The 20,047-nt window shown below is 37.7% G+C and overlaps 2 protein-coding genes across 3 annotated transcripts; one reads left to right on the top strand and one right to left on the bottom strand.

The window, feature by feature from the left end:
- Positions 1–124: 124 nt before the first annotated feature.
- Positions 125–5,672, top strand: siae (sialic acid acetylesterase). 2 transcript variants are annotated; one of them, XM_077722538.1, is made up of 10 exons: positions 125–290; positions 988–1,152; positions 1,892–2,094; positions 2,288–2,426; positions 2,508–2,688; positions 2,832–2,917; positions 3,001–3,134; positions 3,273–3,427; positions 4,324–4,510; positions 5,143–5,672. In XM_077722538.1, the coding sequence occupies exons 1-10, from the start codon at positions 188–190 to the stop codon at positions 5,422–5,424; spliced, it is 1,635 nt and encodes a 544-aa protein (XP_077578664.1). In that variant the 5' UTR covers positions 125–187; the 3' UTR covers positions 5,425–5,672. The 2 variants fall into 2 exon arrangements, with proteins under 2 accessions (XP_077578664.1, XP_077578665.1); XM_077722539.1 differs by lacking the exon at positions 988–1,152.
- A 17-nt stretch (positions 5,673–5,689) lies between these two features.
- LOC144200633 (uncharacterized) lies at positions 5,690–18,412 on the bottom strand. Its single transcript, XM_077722878.1, is given in 32 exon segments — positions 5,690–5,851; positions 6,055–6,200; positions 6,293–6,403; positions 6,548–6,645; positions 6,942–7,088; positions 7,159–7,295; positions 7,363–7,592; positions 7,771–7,841; positions 7,946–8,182; positions 8,792–8,828; positions 8,979–9,061; positions 9,164–9,221; positions 9,643–9,786; positions 10,743–10,877; positions 11,424–11,589; positions 11,854–11,984; positions 12,110–12,293; positions 12,426–12,587; positions 12,690–12,815; positions 12,907–13,055; positions 13,221–13,348; positions 13,466–13,582; positions 13,724–13,773; positions 15,186–15,289; positions 15,461–15,617; positions 15,701–15,834; positions 15,901–16,030; positions 16,119–16,280; positions 16,359–16,487; positions 17,316–17,573; positions 17,575–17,764; positions 18,278–18,412. Coding segments are annotated over 32 exon segments (4,326 nt in total). The 3' UTR covers positions 5,690–5,771.
- Between the last annotated feature and the right edge of the window lie 1,635 nt (positions 18,413–20,047).

Here is a 20,047-nt window from a genome sequence, read left to right as displayed (position 1 = left end):
GTCAGTTTTTGCACCTAACTCCTGGATTAAAAGGGGCAATAATGTGCTTTTATCCATTTTTTTTTAACATAAACTGCGCAATACTTAGAAATATATTAGATTATAGGACTGCCAGCATGGCCCGCGTGCACCACGGGACCACTTGCTCTCTCGTTTCAGATGTCTCAAGAGTGCGGAGAGCGCAAAAATGGCGAGATGGAGACGCGCATTTTTGCTCCTGAATTCTTTATCTGTTTTGCTGCTTATTTTGTTGTGTGCTTTCATTCTCCCTTTTTCTACTTGTCCACATGGTGAGTAAAAAACATTTTCTTTTTGGGTTATCGATCTTAAAGTGCATGTTGGTTTAAGAACTTGTTTTTTTAAACAAAATAAGATAAAGTAATATACTAAAGAGAGACAATATTGCTTAAAATGCAAATCTGCACGTTGATGTCACTTTTGAGTTGATAGAAATACTACACCCTAGTAAAGAATCAATGAATACACAATACATGCTTCTATTTTTTTGAGTTCTGTTTCTAAGAGTAATATGTAATATTTTTATTTAACACTTTTGTCTCTATTGATTGCAATATAGTGATGTTTTGTCGGGGTTTTGTGGTTTGGGCGTTTTCCCTTGAGTGTCCAGTCAATATGATTATCCATTAGTTTCACCAGCTTGAATAATGGTGTGTGATCTACCTATAAATAAACTGCTTCCCCAAAAGAAACATATATGTTAGTGTTTCGTTTTTAGATCTACTACATTATGGTTCTAAACACTGTTGCTTTGGTTCTGGTTTCACATGCTTGAATAATGGCTTGTGATCTATGTACTATAAATAAAGAGCTCCCCCAAAAATAAACATAAATGTTAGTGTTCAATTTTTAGAAGTACTTTATACTACGGTTCTTTATTCTGAGTAATAGCTAACCTCATTTACATCCTTCTTCCCACCCCTCCTCCTCTTTTTCCCCCCTTCATTCTTAATGAAACAATGTGACTAGGTAAGGATATTTGCTTTGCCTCCTACTATGGTGACCACATGGTCCTGCAAAAGTCTCCCGAGAGATCGATTCTGTGGGGTTATGGCAGCCCTGAGGGTGGACTGGTCACTGTTTACTTGTCAGGACCAATGAAACATAAAAGCTCACCTGCCCCTGTGAAGAAAGGTAAAAGTAGTGAGTTGTTGTTTTTGTTGTTGAGGAGGTGTGAGCCGTGGCATTTATACAAAAGTCAACAGGGCTTTGATTAGGGGGGGAAATCAGAACTGGCAAATGTTTAAATGTAGTGTGTGGATTGTGTTACAGCAGGGGTAGCAAACAAGTTAGACCCGAAGAGTCAGATTTTTAAACTGTTAGAGTCAAAGAGCCACTATGTACAGAAGAAGCAACATTTTTAAAAAATCAGATCTACCAAATCCTTTTTTCAATACAATTGATTTGTTTTTTTAGGGAGCACTGTTGAATTTGAGTGTGTTTTAAGAGAGAATAAAGATAAGAGAAATTTGAAACATGGCAAAGAGCTAGAGTGTATATAAAATATGATCAGAAGCAAAGAGCCACTTTCATTTTGGCCGGGAGCCATGTCCTTACCATCACTGTGTTAGAGGAAGAGAGCTCTTTCTTCCTCCGTGGGTTCGATACGTTTCGGTACTTTGTAGCTTTAATTTACAGAATATATATAAATGAGGAAGTTCATGCAGATAGTGGCAACATAGTAAAGTATTTACATGATAACCAGGTAAGCGGGTTAGGAATTACAGCTGTTTAGATATGCGGTAAAGCCAGTTCCAATGAGTCTTATACTATATAGCGGAATAAAGTTGATCATATTGCCTGCAGCACAGAATTCCTCTTGCTGCTTTTGATGTCTACGTGTTCCAAAAATCAAGCTTCATGTCATATGCAGGCATCTGGCGAGTTACCCTTGACCCCATAGAGGCTGGTGGTCCCTACAACGTAACTGCGGTTCTTCAGAACAGCTCAACCACTGTCACCGATGACAACGTGACTGTGGTTGTTCAGAACAGCTCAACCACTATCACTGATGTGCTTTTTGGGGACATTTGGCTTTGTGGTGGCCAGAGCAACATGTACTTCAAGACATCTCAGGTAAAGAAAAAGTGTCATGGTTGACAGATTTGGAAAATCTGCACGAGAGCCCTGCATTATGTCAAAATACACCATCATCTATTTCAAATCTGAAAGCAACTGTAAAGTCACAATGACTGATACTGATGGTTTCCATGTCTACTGTTCAAGGGTGGCAATTTTTTTTTCTTAGACTGAATTTTATCCCTATTAGATTTTCAATGCATCTGAGGAACTCGCTATTGCATCCGAGTATCCTCACGTGAGGACTTTTATGGTAGCCTTGGAGACAAGCGACACAGAACGGACTGACCTGATTAGAGTGTCGCTTCCGTGGTCTGTGCCCGAAGCAAGTAAGTAACCAAGTGTTTTTTTTTTCTACTATTGTACTACTATTATTGTCCAATGGTTACTATATGGCATGGTTCTTCCAGGTGGTCTGTCAGAGTTTTCTGCATTGTGTTGGCTCTTTGGACGTTACCTGTATAAAAAACTGAACTACCCAATAGGACTAGTGGAGTCCTGTTGGGGTGGTTCACCCATTGAGGCCTGGTCATCCTCAAGAGCACTTCAGCAATGTGGATTAGACCAGAATGGAAAAAAGAAGCAATTCTGGTATTGGTTTAATTTCTTGCGAGTGTAAATAATTCCATTTTGTAAAATCAATCCAATATATATTAGAAGACTGAGCAAGGCACAGTAGAAAGAGGCATGCCAAATTAATCTGATTACCAGAGACTAGATATATCTCCCCTCAGTTCACATTGCGAGAACTCTGTCCTGTGGAATGCTATGATTCACCCACTGCTCAACATGACAATCAAAGGATCCCTTTGGTACCAAGGTAATCCCAAGAGCAAAACCTCTTCAAGTGATTGGAGCGCATCATTTTTAGGGATGTTTCCAGTATTTATTTATTTTTCTTAGGTGAAAAAAATACTAATTATCACCAAAACAAGTACAACTGTTCTTTCCCTGCCATGATTGACGACTGGAGAATGGCGTTTCACCTGGGCTCAGGTGGGCAGACTGCTATGGATTTTCCATTTGGATTTGTCCAGGTATGTTATTTATTTTTAACATAAAATTACAGTGAAAATAAATCAATGTAATTGCATAAGCCAGGGTTGCCTGCTGACTGCTTCGTCATTATCACGTCAAGTCTCTTGTGGAGAGTAATTCACTTCTTTCTGATGCAGCTGTCCACCAGCATAAAAGGCTCTACAGATAATGGCTTTCCCAACATCCGCTGGCACCAGACAGCAGACAAAGGCTTTGTTCCCAATTCTCGTCTGCAGAGGACCTTCATGGCTGTGGCTATGGATTTGCCGGACGAGAACTCACCGTATGGCACGTAAGATAACACAATGGATTCAGACAGTCAATAATATCATACATACATATATATAGAATAATATCAAATGTATCTGAGCAAAGCACTTACTTTTTTGACCCAGTGACACATGTAAAATATCACGTGACAATGCAATCAATCCCCCTTCCCTACCAGCGGAGTGTCGTTTAGGATTCAGAACGAGATCACGTCAAAACCGGAAGTTCCACTCCAGGTTTATCGATCTGCTTCTTGTGGGATTTTCCTTATGGCTAAGTCAATAGAGAAAGCACTTAGATTCACAAGAGAAAGCACTTTGCCCCACAAGCAAATGAAATCAGAGTCCACTGGTAGACACTTATTTTTTTGATGGCTGTTTTTTTTTTTTATTTATAAACAAGAATGCATTCTTTTTTATGATCGTTCTAATTTGCAAACCACTTTTTGCTTTTTTGAAGGAGAGGTTTCTCTTGCAAAAGATTTGACTATTTCTTTTCTGAAAAAAACACGCTTCTCTTCCAAAGCACCCTTTTTTCCTCTTAAGTTTTGACATGATTCTACCTTCATATTAATATTTTGTCCACGCATAGTGTGGAGGAAGTACATTGTAATTCTAAACCAGGCCTTGCTGGCTGATAGTTGAACATTGTGAAGTAAAGATTCTAGTTATTGATGTACTTTTATTGATCGTAAAGAAAAGGCTTGAATCACACAAAAATCAGCCAGTAATGATTTTATGGCCTCATCCAATTAAATATTAGGAGCGACTTTTTCCAAAATATGTAGTGATCATAATCTGCATTTTATTTTCTATTACAATAAGGTATATTACTTTGATCATATTATACTTGGCTTTAATGAAATAGCAACTCATTGTATTAAGAATTTGTTCATATGCATTCTGTCTTTGTGGGCAGCATCCACCCTCGTGACAAGCAGGACGTAGCATACAGACTGACACTTGGAGCACAGGCAGTAGCCTACAATGAGAAGGATGTGGCTTTCCTTGGACCTTTCCCTAAACAAATCCTGTCCAGTCCAATTTATCTCAACCTCACCTACGACCAAGCCATTGCTGCCAAGCCATCGAAAGACCTCTTTGAGGTAATCAACATTGACGTCGTTATGCTTTGTCTTTTCACACTTCTTAGGAATGCACAGTTGATATACTAATTCATCGTGAATGCATGCAAGGAGGTGAGGACAGAAGGCCTCAAATTGAACATTTTCTAAATGAATTCGGCATTCCGGTGATGTGCATTCAATTGGAAAGCGGGGAGCAGAGTTATATAAGAGTTCGAACAATAGAGCAACAATAGTTGGGGAAAAAAACCTTTGTGTTACATTCTGGTTGGCTGCTGTGCAAATATAGGAAAGCTCTGTGACTGCCAGTCTAAATACCTGTAACCCAGTAACATACAGAACAATTAATTATTCTTCCCTAGATGGCTAAATGTATCCTTCATTGAGATAGTTGGAAGTACAGTGGTACCTTGCTTAATGCGTTCCGGGACTAAGCTCTTATGTCGATTTATACTATTAACTCAAATCAACGTTTCCCATAGAAATGAACTAAAAACAAATTAATTTTTTCCAACCCTCTGAAAAAACACCAAAAACAGAATATTGGATCGGAAAAACATTTTTATTTTCTCTAATTCGACATCTATTAACAAATTAGCAAATAACTAGTGGTTTAATAGTATTAAAATGTGTTTTTTTTCTTGTTTTTCAAGATTTGCTGTTCACAACCACAAACCCCATGTGAGTTTCAATCCTTGTGGATTCCTGTGTCCATCATCCAATGGTCTACAACCAGCATTTTGATATCAGCCAATGTTTGCAAACCCACTACCGAGGTAGCAGCTCTACGATATGCGTGGAAAGACTGGCCATGTGATTTCAAGTCATGCCCCGTCTACGGTGCAAACACAACATTACCAGCGCCCCCTTTTATTATCCATCGAAATCAGGCTAACGGTAACAGCTATTTATCCTGGAATGATACTTTTTTATAATTGTGTGTTACTTACTGCTGAAGTGCAACATCCTTTTATAAAGACCTTTCTTATTCATCGAACATCACACTGAAATATTGCTACTACCAAGCACTTGTGTTATTGTTTTTTTTAACATTACTCGCAAATGAGTTGTTTCCATTATCAAAATTTAATTAAAAAATATTTGAGCACCATCTTTTTTTGGTGGCAGAATGCTGGAAAAAAAATTGCCATTGCCAGTAATAAAGATGATGAAGAAGACAAATAGAACAGTTTTGAGGCATTTTAAGGTTATCATTTTTTTAATTTATTTTTTAATTTAATGTCATCTGTTATGAACTTGAGGCATTTTGGACAGTGAAACTTTAGGAGCTGAAAAAGCAGATTGATGGTTTCACAGAGGTCGCAGCCAAGTGCGAGACACTAGGACACTGCAGTGCCTGTGCTAAAAAAAATAAAACACAATAAAACATATCACTAATTAAATAAAAAGTTTTACATCTGCAGTTATGGCTATGTATATCAAATTGACTGAACTTACAATTTGAATTTACCCTAAAATACCAGTGAGGTGTCAAGTCAAATGTTGTGTAAAGATCAAAACCCATACAAACTTGACAGAAAAATCTCACCATTTGGCAGACAAACCTGTGATTTTCTCCGTTTTGTCGCCAAGGTGCCGATGTTGTTGATAAGCCTCAAAGTTGATGGAGGGGTCATCGTCAGACAGGCTGTGAGGAATCAAATTCTGGCCATCACTTGGGCGACCTACTTCAAAACGTATCCATCGATAGCTTCGGGGGAACAAAAGATGAAAATTGTTAAATATTTGGAGGATACAACATTAACACCGACCTCCATCCAAAGAAATAAGAGTGTAAAGTACTTGTTGCATTTTCGCGCTCCCGGACAACTCTGGATGAGATTTTGAATGGTAGGATGGGAAAAGCCGAAGAAGTCTGCCCCGGATGGCACAATTGGGGCAACAGTCTTGGAACTGAGATGAAACAAAAAGGTGGAATAGGTGATTTAGTGGCAACAGAAACTGAGCATTTGTCTTCACATAAGACTTTCAAATATTTTAGCATCCAAAGCAGATGTGTGTGTATTTTGTTCCTGAACATTGAACAGTTAAGTATACCTGACTGAGGCGATTGCTTTGAGCAGGTTTGAGTGACACGTTAGTGCAGAGGTGGCAACGATGGCATTCTTGGGATCATCTTCAGGTACTATTTCAAACTAAACCAAAATTTGAAAGCAATGAATTAACACATTGCATGCACATATGGCACAAAACTATAATCTCTTCAAAAACTAGACTGAACAGTGCATCCCAGTGAATATTTGCAAATTTAAAGACATACAGTGAGGAAAAATACCTCTAGGAGGCACTTAAGGACATTTAATTCTCCAAAAATTGATTACTAATTCATTTGAAGCACCACCCAAGAAAATAGTTCAGTGTAATTTTGTGCTAATGGAAAATAGGTGACAATTTACAGAGAAAGGAAGAGATTCAGGAATCGATGCCTCACCTGTGGTCCGCTAACTCCATCTTTAATTTGGCAGGTGTAGAGGCACTGTAGCTCAGGGTTTTTCATACTGGCAAAAACCCGAGTACTGCAAAAGCCCACCGGGTAGATGGCACATTCGTCATGGAAAAACATTCTGTCGGTGATGATCTAAGAAGAAATGGTCAAATGTTGACTTTTGTTCAAATGCAGAAAATGTTTTGCCTGGGACTTCACTGACCTCGCCCAAGCTGTACACCGTTAAGCCTCCGAGCACGATAGGGAAGACGGGGCGACCACATGAGTCAAGTGGGATAGGTTGCACCAGCTTCCGGGAACCATCAGCCAGTTTTCTCTTCTTTGTCATTTTCTTGGGAACTATATACGAGAGAAGGATTGTTTAATGTAATTTTTTTTACACTGATTTGTGCCACTGTGCACTCACGCTCATCCTTTCCGTTCTCTCTGCCTCGCTCTTTTCGTTCTTTCTTGGGTTTTTTAAGTTGCCCTTCCTCCAAAGCAACAACAGGTGCGAGGTTGTGCGATCCGCACATGCCAGGTGCTACTCCAGAGCCACAGCCCATTGTGGTGGATGGTACAGTGGGATGAATATTGGAGCTGGGTGTGGGTAAGAAGTCACCGTCTGACAAAGATTGGTAGTGCAACAGCAGCAATCTGAAAATTTGCAAGAAAAGTTTGTAAAAGCTGCAAAAATGCCATTTTAAAATATTTTTAGACAACAGATCTAAAACTCCAAGTATTTCAGACATCACAATAAAAAATAAAGGCCGACAACATGTTTCTAAATATTTCTATGCAAGTCTTGTGCGGACCAGTTAACTTATTTACTTACTGCCGCTCTTCTTTTGCTCTTAAAAACTTCTCTTCCAAATGGGCAACTTCATCATGCAAAGCTGCATTTTCCTTTAATTAAAGCAAACATGTTAACCTAGCACAAACTATTCTTCATTGTAATTTCAATTAAGTTATCAATAACAGCAATTCTACTGAAGACTTTCTTAACTTACAAATATCATGGCACGTGCTGCTTTTCGCAGTCGAAAGTACTTCAAACGATACTTTTCATTCAGCTTTTTCCGTGCGCCTCTTCTCATTTTTCCTTTGTTCTCTAAACTGGCTTTGGGTGGAAAGGGGGTCCCACTGCTTCCCCCGGATTCTGAAACGGAGGTCGTGTTCTGCTGTGGTGTTCCGAGATAGGTTTGGGTAGCAAATGCCTTCAGAGCCTGCTGTCGCTCATCATCTGTCTGAGAGATTAGACAATAAACACCAATATATAGACTCCTGCCATGGCATATAACATCACCAGATTGGATGAGAACAAAAACTATAATGGAAGTGGTTAAATAATAAGTGATATAATAACTGATTCTTTGTCCACAGACAAAATTGTGTGAAGAGAACAATTCGGTAAGTTTAAATGTCTCTCTCGAGTAAACAAACATGCCAGAAAACTAGAACAATTTGGAAAAATGTATCCAAGTAGATCAAAATAATTTGACATTTACTGGCCTTTTTCAACTCACCAGCAATGCAAAGACTCCATTTCTGTTTTCAATCCTCTTGAATCTCCTGCTGCCTTTTTGTGTCTGAAACATAACGTGAGACTAAAGCCGACGTTGAGGCGGAAGGAGCCACATGAGGAGTTTAGTAGTATACTAAGAGCTTGCTTGTGCATCTTAACACAACATAACTTGTTGCCTGCGCTTTTGTACTTTATCTACCTTAGTTCAATAAAATAAATGTGATATGAAAGGATGGAATGAATACAAAATCAACTTAAAATGAAGAACGTGCAGCATCAACAGAAAGAAAAGGAATCGTGGGGGTGAATTTATGAGTAAAGGCCTTCTTACCTCACGATACATAACAGCTTCCAGACTTGACTTTGCACTGACAACAAAAATAATTTTGTCAATTGAGCAGTTGATTGCAGCATGAAATTTGTAGTATTCAATTAGTCTATCTTCCTCTTAATAAATTTGATTATAACAATTTCTGTAGCAACATTTAAATAATTCATATAAAAAGAAATGGGGTTACTTGGATTGAACAAGTCCTCGGTTGATGATCCGCTGCTTGATCTCCTTTATGTGCATGGGATGTCCTGCCTCCTCCAAAACAATCTATATGTAATATGTGATTGAGAAGGAGTATTCAAAGTTTTTCAAGTGTATGTTTATCTAGACATAAATAAAATAAAATCTAATGGAAAGAAAGGCACAAACCTGAGAAGCATCCAACCAGGTGAGATTTGGTTTTGCTGCAATTTCACTGGGCGGTTCACTGAAAAAAGTAAAAACAGTTGTGACTTACAATTTACTTTTGTAAAAATAATAATTAGAACATTAGAACTAACTTTGAAAACAATGGGAATGCCCTAAATCAAATATAAAGCTGGTTGTGTGCAAATTTAGCATGCATATTTTATTTAGAAAATACGTATTTACTATTTTTTCCTGATTTAAAGAAGAAAAAAAAACAGAAAATTATTAAATACCCTCAGCTTTAAGTAGAATATGATGTTTACATTTAATACAGCTTGTTTTTTTTGTTTAAAAAACTTTTTTTTTAAATCTAAAAGTAAATAAACTGAATATTTCTTGTTTTCCATTTTTATGATAAAAATATAGAAGTGAAATATAACAACTGTCTTTCTTAGCCTTGTATACAAAAAATGTGTCACAATTGATCACAATAAAAGTACCTCTCCAAGGTATCAGTTGTCCCAGATAGACCAGCAATGCTATCCAGCGATGGAAATAGAGAATAACTCCCCTGTCCATCAGTCTCCATCTCCGATTCAAATGTATTAAGCGACTCCATCTCGTGATTAGGGGAATCAAAAACACTTTAAATGAACATGAAACATTACGTTTTATACGAGACAAACAATCAATAAGACTCACCATACTAACAATGGAAGAAATAGTCAGGCGCGCGTTTTACAGAAGCGCTCAGTATTGTTTGTCCATTGCTTACTTGCACCATGCAAAATAAGCAAAATTCGGACGTTGTTAAGCAGCCGATTGTACCAATCTCTTGTGCAAATACTGGCCCTTTTGTAAGGTTTCAAAAGCCTGTTCACGATCTCCAAACAAAAGACGACTATAATATTAATACTCTGTATCTTAAAATGTCTAAATTACTTTTGTTGACATCCTCGACACTTCCCTCTTCCTATTTCTTCTCTTCCAACTCAAACTGTGATAACCGACGCAAAGTACATTACCGCCATCCAAAGCCTCAGAATGGGAACTACGTTGAGCTGTTTTTTACTGATACGACAAGATAAGTCTCTAAACACCTAGTTTGAAAAGAAAAATGAATAGTTTAAACATGTAGTTTAAATTGAAATCGATTTTTTCAAAGATGCGTTATTGCTTGTTTGTCTGGTTAATTTTGCTCTGACTAAAATTAAACAAGAAAAACGAAATTTCAGACCAATTATCATTTTAATTATACAAAATTATATTCAGTGTCTTCCTTTTTTTGCTGTTTCAAAGGAATAAACAAATCACAAAATTCCCCATTTCAAATTACTGTTTCTCTTATCAAAAGAAGCAGAAGAAGTAAATAAAAGGAGACCATTTATTATGCATCCCCTAAAAATCTGAACTAAGCATTGTATGTACTTTTCTCTCACTTTTAGTAACAATTAAGCCAACCATAATTTAACAGCACTCTTATCACACGACGATACGGCAGGTAGTACTCCATCTGTTTCGGGCCAACTGAGAAATAAAGGTATCCTAAGAGAAAGAATAATCCATTATAACTCAAGTCACCCCCTCACTCAAATAAAACATTTCCTTCTTAAAGAAATCATGTTTCTCACCATAATTCTCAAAAACAGCATCAACTTTAGACCCAACACCTGGGAAGTCATTGGAAATGGATCGTGGGTAACCAACATCCATTTGGTTTCTAGTCTCATCATAGCTTTGGGGAAAAAAAGAGAAACTAATTAACTGCTCATTAACAACAAACCCAACCAATGTGGCTGCATAAAAAATATTTAACTCATTACAAAAGGGAAAGATTATCTAACAAAATGAACTAACAAAAGCCCAAATGCTCAAGAAAAAAAAAAAAGTAAATTCAGTACGGTTTAAGATTTAAGAGCTGTGGTCAGCATCAGCTCCTGTATGAATCTGCGTATTATGTATATTTGTTTTAGCATTCAATAAATGTCAGAAAAAGTACATTGAAAATTGAGGGTGTAATTTTAGCCACGCAAAGTCATTGTAGCTGGAATGTAAACTGTGTGGAAAAAATCCCCAAAACGATTATAGATAATAACAGTTTATATAATCCACCACCCCCAAAACCTACACACAGACGATGACAGTAGGAGGCAATGTACAATTAAACATCGGACCTTATGGTGTGACCACTGGATTAGATTTATACATTTATAAGTGTTTCATGTGACACTATTAGACTTACATATTGAATAACTACAAAGAATTGTCGCACAACACTTACCTCCAATATTGTTTGTTCACAAATAGTAATGTTTTTCTGGTCGTTGGCACATAGACGGCTCCATCCACCTTACGGACAGAAGACGGCAAGCCCAGGCTAGTCAATGACTTTGGATAGCCTGGTACAATTGCCTTGGCATAGGACCTAATGCCCCACAACTGATTACCTAGAGATAAACAAGTTTTAGATGTGATGTTTACAGTTTTTGTGAATCGCTTTGGTACAGTTTTTAGATCAGAATTGAAATTTCCGAAAGTACTCGTTCAATCTTCATAACATTGGGTCAAAAGTTGTTTCCTTGAACAAGTTGCAAATGTTTTGGTGCATGATTCTTATAAAATCTATTGCTTATTCGGGGTGTGTACCAAAGTAAGTGAGGAAAAACTTTAAAAACATGCTTATAATGTAACCATACGTTCATGCACTTTACCTTCAAAGAGATAAAAAATATCTTTGTATGCGACTTCATATGCTGCATCAACAGTGTGGATCTGTGGCCATTTTGTGTTCACTTTAGTGAAACGAATTCCTTGGAACATGGTACTCTTTCTCCAGTAGTATCTAGGGAAGAAAAGTATATGAATTCATTTAACATATTCATTTTTCAATTCGGTTATTCTCACTATGGTTGTGGGGGTTGTTTCAATTTCTCTCTGCAGCTTGATAAACAGAAGTTAATAGATTACCCATTCTTGAAAAAGAAAAGGTCGCCTCTGACGGATGTGGCAGCATCAAACACCAAATTACTGTTGCATTGCTCATTACGAGGGTTTGGAAGAGGGTCTTCTGGGTCTTCGGTTGGATCTTCAGGCTCCGGGACAGGTGGTGGATTAGGTTTAGGGGCCTTTGTTGGCGTCTGCGTACGGCTACCTAGCAGATGAAGAAAACAACTCCATGGGCCTTGCAGTACTGTACCGAAATCTAAATTCAATATAAAGGGCTTGGAAGATAAAAGTCCATCTAATTAATACAAAACATATATATATAATCACTTGAACTCACCATACAGTGCTTGGACTCCTTGCCTGTCATCATCTGGCAGCTTGTAACCATATGTGTTGACATATTTGTAAGTTGGAAACATGAGAGCACGTCTATCTCTGGAATGGTCTAATCCTAAAGCATGGCCAAACTCGTGCGCTGCCACCAGCAATAAATTCACACCTGAACTCCACAGGGACACGCAAAAATTAAGAATAAGTTTGCATAGTCTATGGCAGACCATGACTTAATTCACCCCGGTACTTCTTCAATATGCCCTGATACCTCTTTGTGTGAGTGTCCACTGCTCATCGTCATCAAAGTGCGTGTCCCCCCCTTGCTGAGCCCCAGGAGAGTTTGCATGAGCCAAGACTCCACCGCGTCCATCAAAAGGATAAAAGTCCCCGTGATCTGCAGACAGACAGAAATAAATACAAAAGAACTTGTGTACTTGTAATTCATGTATGTATTGAGGTATTTCTTCTTATGTCTATAGACTCACATCCACCCTTAAAAAGGATCATGATGTCTGCAGTTCCACTGTAGATCTGCTTGAAATCTAGTGGGATGACGTCACTGTAAAGTTGGAAGGCCTGATGAATGGTTTCATCCACCTGTCTCTGGCTCAGGTCTGGAGTGTACTGAGTGATCCTGTTAAAATCAAATGGACGTCACATTTTATGTAAAACAATTGAAAATACAGTGATACTTGTAGAATATACAGTAAGTAAATTATGAATTACATTTGTAATTAATACCCCTCCAGAGTACTAACTCATCTGTTTTAATATACATGAGCTGTAATACCAATTTTACCGATATGTTATCAGCCTCTTGTTCCATTTGGGTCTCCCAGCAAAATGTCCATAGCGACTGAGATCTGACACACCACATCTGGGAGCTTTCATGACCTCCACAGTCTCATTGTTCAAGACCCCTGTCACCTGTTATCCAATATCAATGAATTATGAGCAAATGTCTCATTCAGTAAATGTTTTGGCCAAAGACAAATCAACTCTTCGAATCCATTGTAGAATTATTGTTTGCATTTTCGTTGTTACCTCCAAGCCAAAGAAAGCCTGCATGGATTCCAAATTTTCAACAAAGTTGCTCCTAATAAGGCTTCTTCTTGTAGAATTTCTGGTCCCGACATTGTCGAAATACTGAGAGAGATATTTCTAAAGAAAAGGAAGCCAAAGAGTTATACAGTCTAGAGTCTAAAGTAAATTAGAAATTGAAAATTGGCTTTTTTTCTCTTCGCTTTATCACTAGAAGCAATTATTTTTCAGATTATTTTAGTGTGGATGGTCACATTTTACCTCAGCCATTTCATTTTCCTCCGGTGAAATTGTCGGCGCGACGGTCGGTGCTGCATGGCTCAGTGCCAATAAGCACACATACAAAAGCATCCATAATGCAGATTTCTGCATCATGGTTTTCCTCATAGTACTCTCGTATCCACAACTCACTGGCTGCACTGTCCTCTGTGGTATTCTTGTCAACAATGTTAGGAAAAAACCACGTTACAGTTGCAGTGTTGACAATCCCTGATTGCACAATTGTAAGAATCAATATCATGCAAAATTTAGAGTGCTCAAGCGGCCTACCATGCATGTTTTTGGGTTCTCTTCACCTTCATGATAACCTCTGATAAAGAAGAAACATAGTCCACCTGTTTAAGTAAACAAGACTGGAGTCCAGCGTCACAAAAAACTAAATATGGAGGGATAGATACTGGTGATTTTAACCTTGTGTTTATTTGATGTCATTTTCAGATGATGAGAATACAAATAAAATAAGATTAAATCAGTGAAAGTGTCTTATAAAAGGATTGTAGTTCAATTCTCACTTATGAGCAGACACTTGCTTTAGTGAAGCCAACACGACTTTATGCCAAAGCTCTGTGAAAGTCTTGGAAAAGCTCCACCATGTTACAACAAAGAATAGCACAATGCCAACAACGTGAGCCTAGATTTCAATATAGCCTGCTTTGGGTTGTAATTAGGTACAAACTACATGGTTTTGTATGGGAACATTCTGCCATGTCATGTTGGTTATAAAAAAGTATTGCACAGGGGTCATTACCATACCAGCTAAATCCTTTCAGCCATGCTCTTCTGCCTTTGGATAACATTGACGTTGCAGAACTATTTGATATCCATTTGAATAAGAATTTTTAAGATTTTATTTGTGTTTTGGACCCAATGGAACCATATGCATTCTCAGGTTTACTGTAAATAGTAACCCTGGATTTTTATCAAACACAAAACACAGGTTAAAAAAAAAGCACAATATGTGTCATGTGATCTCTGATTGGATGAAGTATTCAAGGTCATTGCTGCCAGTCAACACCCAAGCCAGGAATTTGCTTTCTCAACTCCACCAATTAGTTTATGGGTGTAGTCATACTTGTAGACTTGTGGTCCAACAAAGAAGTATATGAAACCTAAGTGGAAAAAGAGATATTTTTAAGACAGCACCATCTAATAATAGGGTTTTTGGCATGATGGACATGTCCCTCCAAAGCTCAAAAGATTCTATAATTGCCTTTCTAATATACATATGATATCCACAAGGGATCAGTAAGTAATTTTATGATTACAGTGCTTATTTTCAACCTTTTTCCCATACTGCTAAAGGGCATAAAGTCATCCAACACAATTGATTGGAAATGTGCGATTTGAACTACACCGATGAGACCAATCTCGTTGGAGCATCCAAAATTAAATCAACGGATTTAATGTAATGTTGTAGTGGGTCATGATTGATAAACTGGCTTACCTTCTTTATGAACTGCAGCATTAATCGTTGAGTTAATTCCGGGAAAGTCTTCACTGATGTACTTTGGGTAACCGAAGTCCATTACTCTTCTGTTTTCATTATAGCTAGAAAAACAATGGAGACAATAAAATTATTGCTTGTCTCTGCTTTATTTCATATAGTGCATTAGGAACATTTTAATTGTCTATCATATTTAACTATGCTAAATGTTTGTTATGGGGAAAACAATCTAGAAAAAGCAAAAAGGTATGACAAAATCATTATATTACATTTACCTCCAATAAATATCATGCATAAAGAAGAGGGTACGTCCAGTTTTGACAATGTGCACAGCGGCATCAACGTCTTGCACCCAGGCTGGAAAACCAAAGTGGCACAAAGCTCTTGGTTTTCCCTTCACTACGGAGCCTTTCACCGTCCAGAACATTGATTCTGTCACCACATTTCAGGTTGGGGTCATTGTCAAATGCAGCACAGAAGAGAAAATAATAGTAATACTATAGCACAATAGTCACCATGAATGAGGTAAGCAGTAGATCTGCGTGGTACCCAGAAAGCAGCATCAATGCTGGTTTCAATCTTGGGCATGAAGTTGGTGGTTGGCCCTTCTTTGATATCATATGCTTCATTGTGTTTAATCCAAAGATATCTGAATGGGAAAAATGTGTTCAATGCTGGGCTAGCTGCAAAAAGTGACCACAAATCATCAATGCACCTGTCTTTGAAAAATATTGTGGCATCCCCAAGTGTGGAGACTGCATCGAAGGTCACATCAGGAGCACATCTGTTTCGAATGTGTCGTGGATGTGGCCTTGTAGAGGAAACAGGGTGGTCTTGGGCTGGTCCTAAAATACATGTGAGTACACATTTGACAACTGGAATTAAGGATTATGAATGTATTATCCATTCATCAATTATAATAGATTTGTTTACGGTAAAGTGCATTTATATTGGTGATGTCTTCTTGGGATAGGAAGTCAGCCCCTGAGGGATAGGCCTTGTAGATGGGGTGCATAATTGATGCGGGGTTCTCTGAATGCTTCAGACCCAACATGTGGCCTAATTCATGTGCAGCCACTACTTTGAGATTAAAACCTGCACATAGAAGTATAATAGGAAACTGATTGAAAAAAAGTAGCAGTTATCTGCAAGGATGAAATAAGAAGAACCAACCAGATGTTCCTGTTGTTGTCCAGTGTTCATCATTGTCAAAGTGCATTTCTCCTGCAACACCATGCCCTGAACCAAAAGCGTGAGCCAACGAACCATTTGGTCCATCAAATGCAAAGGAATCACCATGTTCTTCATTATGTAACACAGCACAAAGATAAAAACAATGTATGCATTACTTAGAAGAGTTCAGAACGTCACCAAGATAAAATTACCATATTTTTCGGACTATATGTCACACTTCAATATGATTCGCAAATCATTAGTCACAGACCCAGCCAAACTATATATTAGGAAAAAAAAGCATATTACATATAGTCCAGAAAATATGGTACACTATGACATAATACTTTTAGGACTAGTGGCAGGAAAGATGAAATTTGAAGAACGACATTACTATATATACTTATAAAAGTACAAGTAAGTATATAAATTGCAACCTTCTTTGTTGCGCCTTCAGAAATATTGTTGGATACTCAACGCCATGTCCAGCCACAACTTGCAACTCATCTCATGGACTGAACAAAGGAAATGCTTTTGCATAACTTGGAAGAATTTCTGCTTGACAGTCTGGACCACATTTAATAGGGGAACTCTTAGTTTACAGTTTGGGCTTAAAATATATCTTTTGTGACACGTGTACTAGAATTTGGAAGCATTGTGCGTTGTGTCTGTTTGTCCAGCTGCTTTGTGGCAATTTATGTAAGCACAAGATTATGCACATTGACAAGAAAGAGGCACGGGAACACAATGGCAAATCCTACAATCAATCAAAAAATACAGAAATGACAGAAAACCTGAAACAGCATTCCTGATGCTGTAGGCAAAAAAGTAGTATAAGTGCAAGTGAGAAAAAGTAATTCCACCATAGCCTCTATTCTATTTGATTATCAAGACTGTCATTCATATTATAGGGCAGTGAAGTGACAAATTAAACTTGAGATATGACACACAGCCTACCTTTTGCGACAAACTCCACTTTGATGTCAGCATTGCGGCTGTGCAAGCGGACAAATGTCAAACCAGTGACTCCAGCCCAAATGCGGAAAGCAGACTCGAACAGTGAATCAACAGTGCTGCTAGGCAGGGCTGTGGTGTACTTGCAAATGCTGAAACATGTCAAATTATTTATTTCATCACAGAAAATGAGATGAGATGAGAACTTCTCACCAGTAAGTGATGACCTTTTTCCGCCGTGTCCTTTGGATGTGACTGATGTACTCTTTGGTATCTGGAACACCACAACGTGGCCTCCTCATTATGTCTAAAGTGTCTTGATTGAGTCCGCCTGTCGCATTGAGCCCAAAGAACATCTGCATGTTTTTTAGCTTGGATGCAAAGGACAGACTTTTTCTCTTCCCGGGTCCCAATGGCTCATCTTGCTGCTTGTAGTAGCTCTTAAGGTATTGCTGTAAGATGTGTGCATTGAAGCATATTTTTAGCATATGTTGTACACATTCATCAGAATGAAAAGCTTCATCTCAACTGACAAACACAAAAAAAAATAATGTACATGTTTTTAGTTTCCCATTATTAATATAAGTAAAAATGAATACTTTCATGTTGTTACCTCTTAACAACCACTGTAAGTGATCTATTGATTTAGACATTTTTGGGTTATCATAAGCAAAGTAAATGTAATTTTATCATCCTTTAAAATATCACACTTGATAGCAATCATTGACCTTCAAACATAATCACAGAAAATCAGGCAATCAAACTACATAGTAATTGCATTTTTCTACAGAACTACATGAAAGAATAAAAAAGTTATAGAATACTTTGCCAAGGTATTAAAAAGAAAAATGTAAAACCTCTCAAAGTCTCACTTATTTCACACACACACACAAACACATAAAAACTGATTCCTTTTCAGACTAAACCCCATGCAGTCATGTCACATGCAACTTTACTCTACTTACTCTGGCCGTTATCATGTCAGCGTGTGCAGTAGGGGAAGGAGAGCCCGCTCCCTCCGGCATAGACGTGGGTGCCGCAAGGCCCTGAGCGGCCATCAGTGAAAGTAAGAGCCAGATGGGAAGCACGGTGACATTCATTGGAGCAAAAAGAGATTCTACTTATGCTTAATGAGGCTTTTAAACTCTTCTCTGACTCGGACCGCGTCAGACTTTACTTTCGACAAGGGAGGAGTTGCCGAGGCACCAAGCCAAGGAAAGGAAAGACACATTTGAACCAAATCGATATAACCAGACATCAGATCACTTTCTATTATTCTACAACAAAAGAGTCAAATTAGGTATGGCTGTCTGATGGATATGTGTACACTTAGTGTGCTTTTTGAGTGTTTGCCACATATACATATATTATATTACATATATTATATATACATTCATTTATGTATACATACACATACATACATATAATTATGTGTGGTTCAGTTTATTCATCATGATGATCAGTATGGTGCTGTTTTGTATAAAAAAATGTACAAAATAGATATTTGTAGTAGAATGTGACAACACTGCACGAATTAGAAATTAATAACAGTGTTTTTTTTTTTTTTTTTGGTTGACATAGGCTGTTCCATCATAACTTGAATCCACAATTTAAGGTTGGTGGGTTATTGTGGACCTTTACCATTAAAATTCTTTTGCAAGGAAGCTTGTACACTGTATTCTTCTTCTAGGAGGAATTTCTGTCTTTCTGGTTTTACGGTTGGAGAACAGCAGATTCCGTGAAGTTATTTTAAGCATGAAAATGGAAGTTTTACCGGCAAGCTGGTTCAACTAAAACAAAAGCCACAGCTTCTGAGCCAACACAACACAAGCATGCCACCACAGTATAAAATAGTAAAATCACTCACTGGTTGGTTCATCTGGTAGACCTTCTTAATATTCATTTGAGAACCATTGCAAAGACAACCAAGGTCAAATTGGAGTAATTTGGGCCTTTGTTCCTAATAACCTTGCAGGTATTCATGTTGATTATTTGCCATACTTATGTATTTACTTATCATGACTTTACTACTGCACTATTTTTAGCTACACTATTACTTCAAACGGTAATTTCGGTTGATGCCTTTCACATAATGGTGCAGTAATGTCAATAATAATCAGCCAAGAAACAAAAAAGCACAAAGTGATAGTGTGATAATATTGTCCATAATTTAATCTATTTGGATTTTATGAAAATGAGATGTTCTGTTATGATCAGCTGGTACATTTTCTGTGCAGCTTCATATTTTGATCTCTGCTGTCCTCTTGTGGTACTTTTTGAATACGTTTTTTCGTTCAACGTTACCTATTCAAGGTATACTGTACTCTAGAACAGTGGTCTCCAACCACCGGTCCGCGAGCTACCTGGTTCCAGTCTGTCAGATTAATAAACATTAACATTTTCAATCTTTACATTTTAGAATTGTGGGGCCAAAAAAATCATGCAACCTTTTCATTGAATGAATGAACAAACCCAACGTCCAAGTTTTGGAAAATTGTCCTATTTCAGTGCATATGTTAACAGAGTCCAGATAAGCGAAATTTTAACAGAAACTTTAGAAAAATTGGTGATAATGATCACGCAACACCTTGGTCATGCTGTGCTCTCAAAACTAGCTACCAGGCAAGCATATTGCACACTTGGGAGTTTTAGGTGGTGAATTAGGAAAGGGGTTAAGTAAAGGGCATATGGGAAACTGTTTCAGGTCTAGAGTCATCAACTTGGCAGAAAAAGCT

Source organism: Stigmatopora nigra, chromosome 8, assembly GCF_051989575.1.
Source record: "Stigmatopora nigra isolate UIUO_SnigA chromosome 8, RoL_Snig_1.1, whole genome shotgun sequence".
Lineage (NCBI taxonomy): Eukaryota > Metazoa > Chordata > Actinopteri > Syngnathiformes > Syngnathidae > Stigmatopora > Stigmatopora nigra.
Note: the sequence above shows the minus strand (reverse complement) of the source record. Positions and strands in the feature narration are given on the sequence as shown.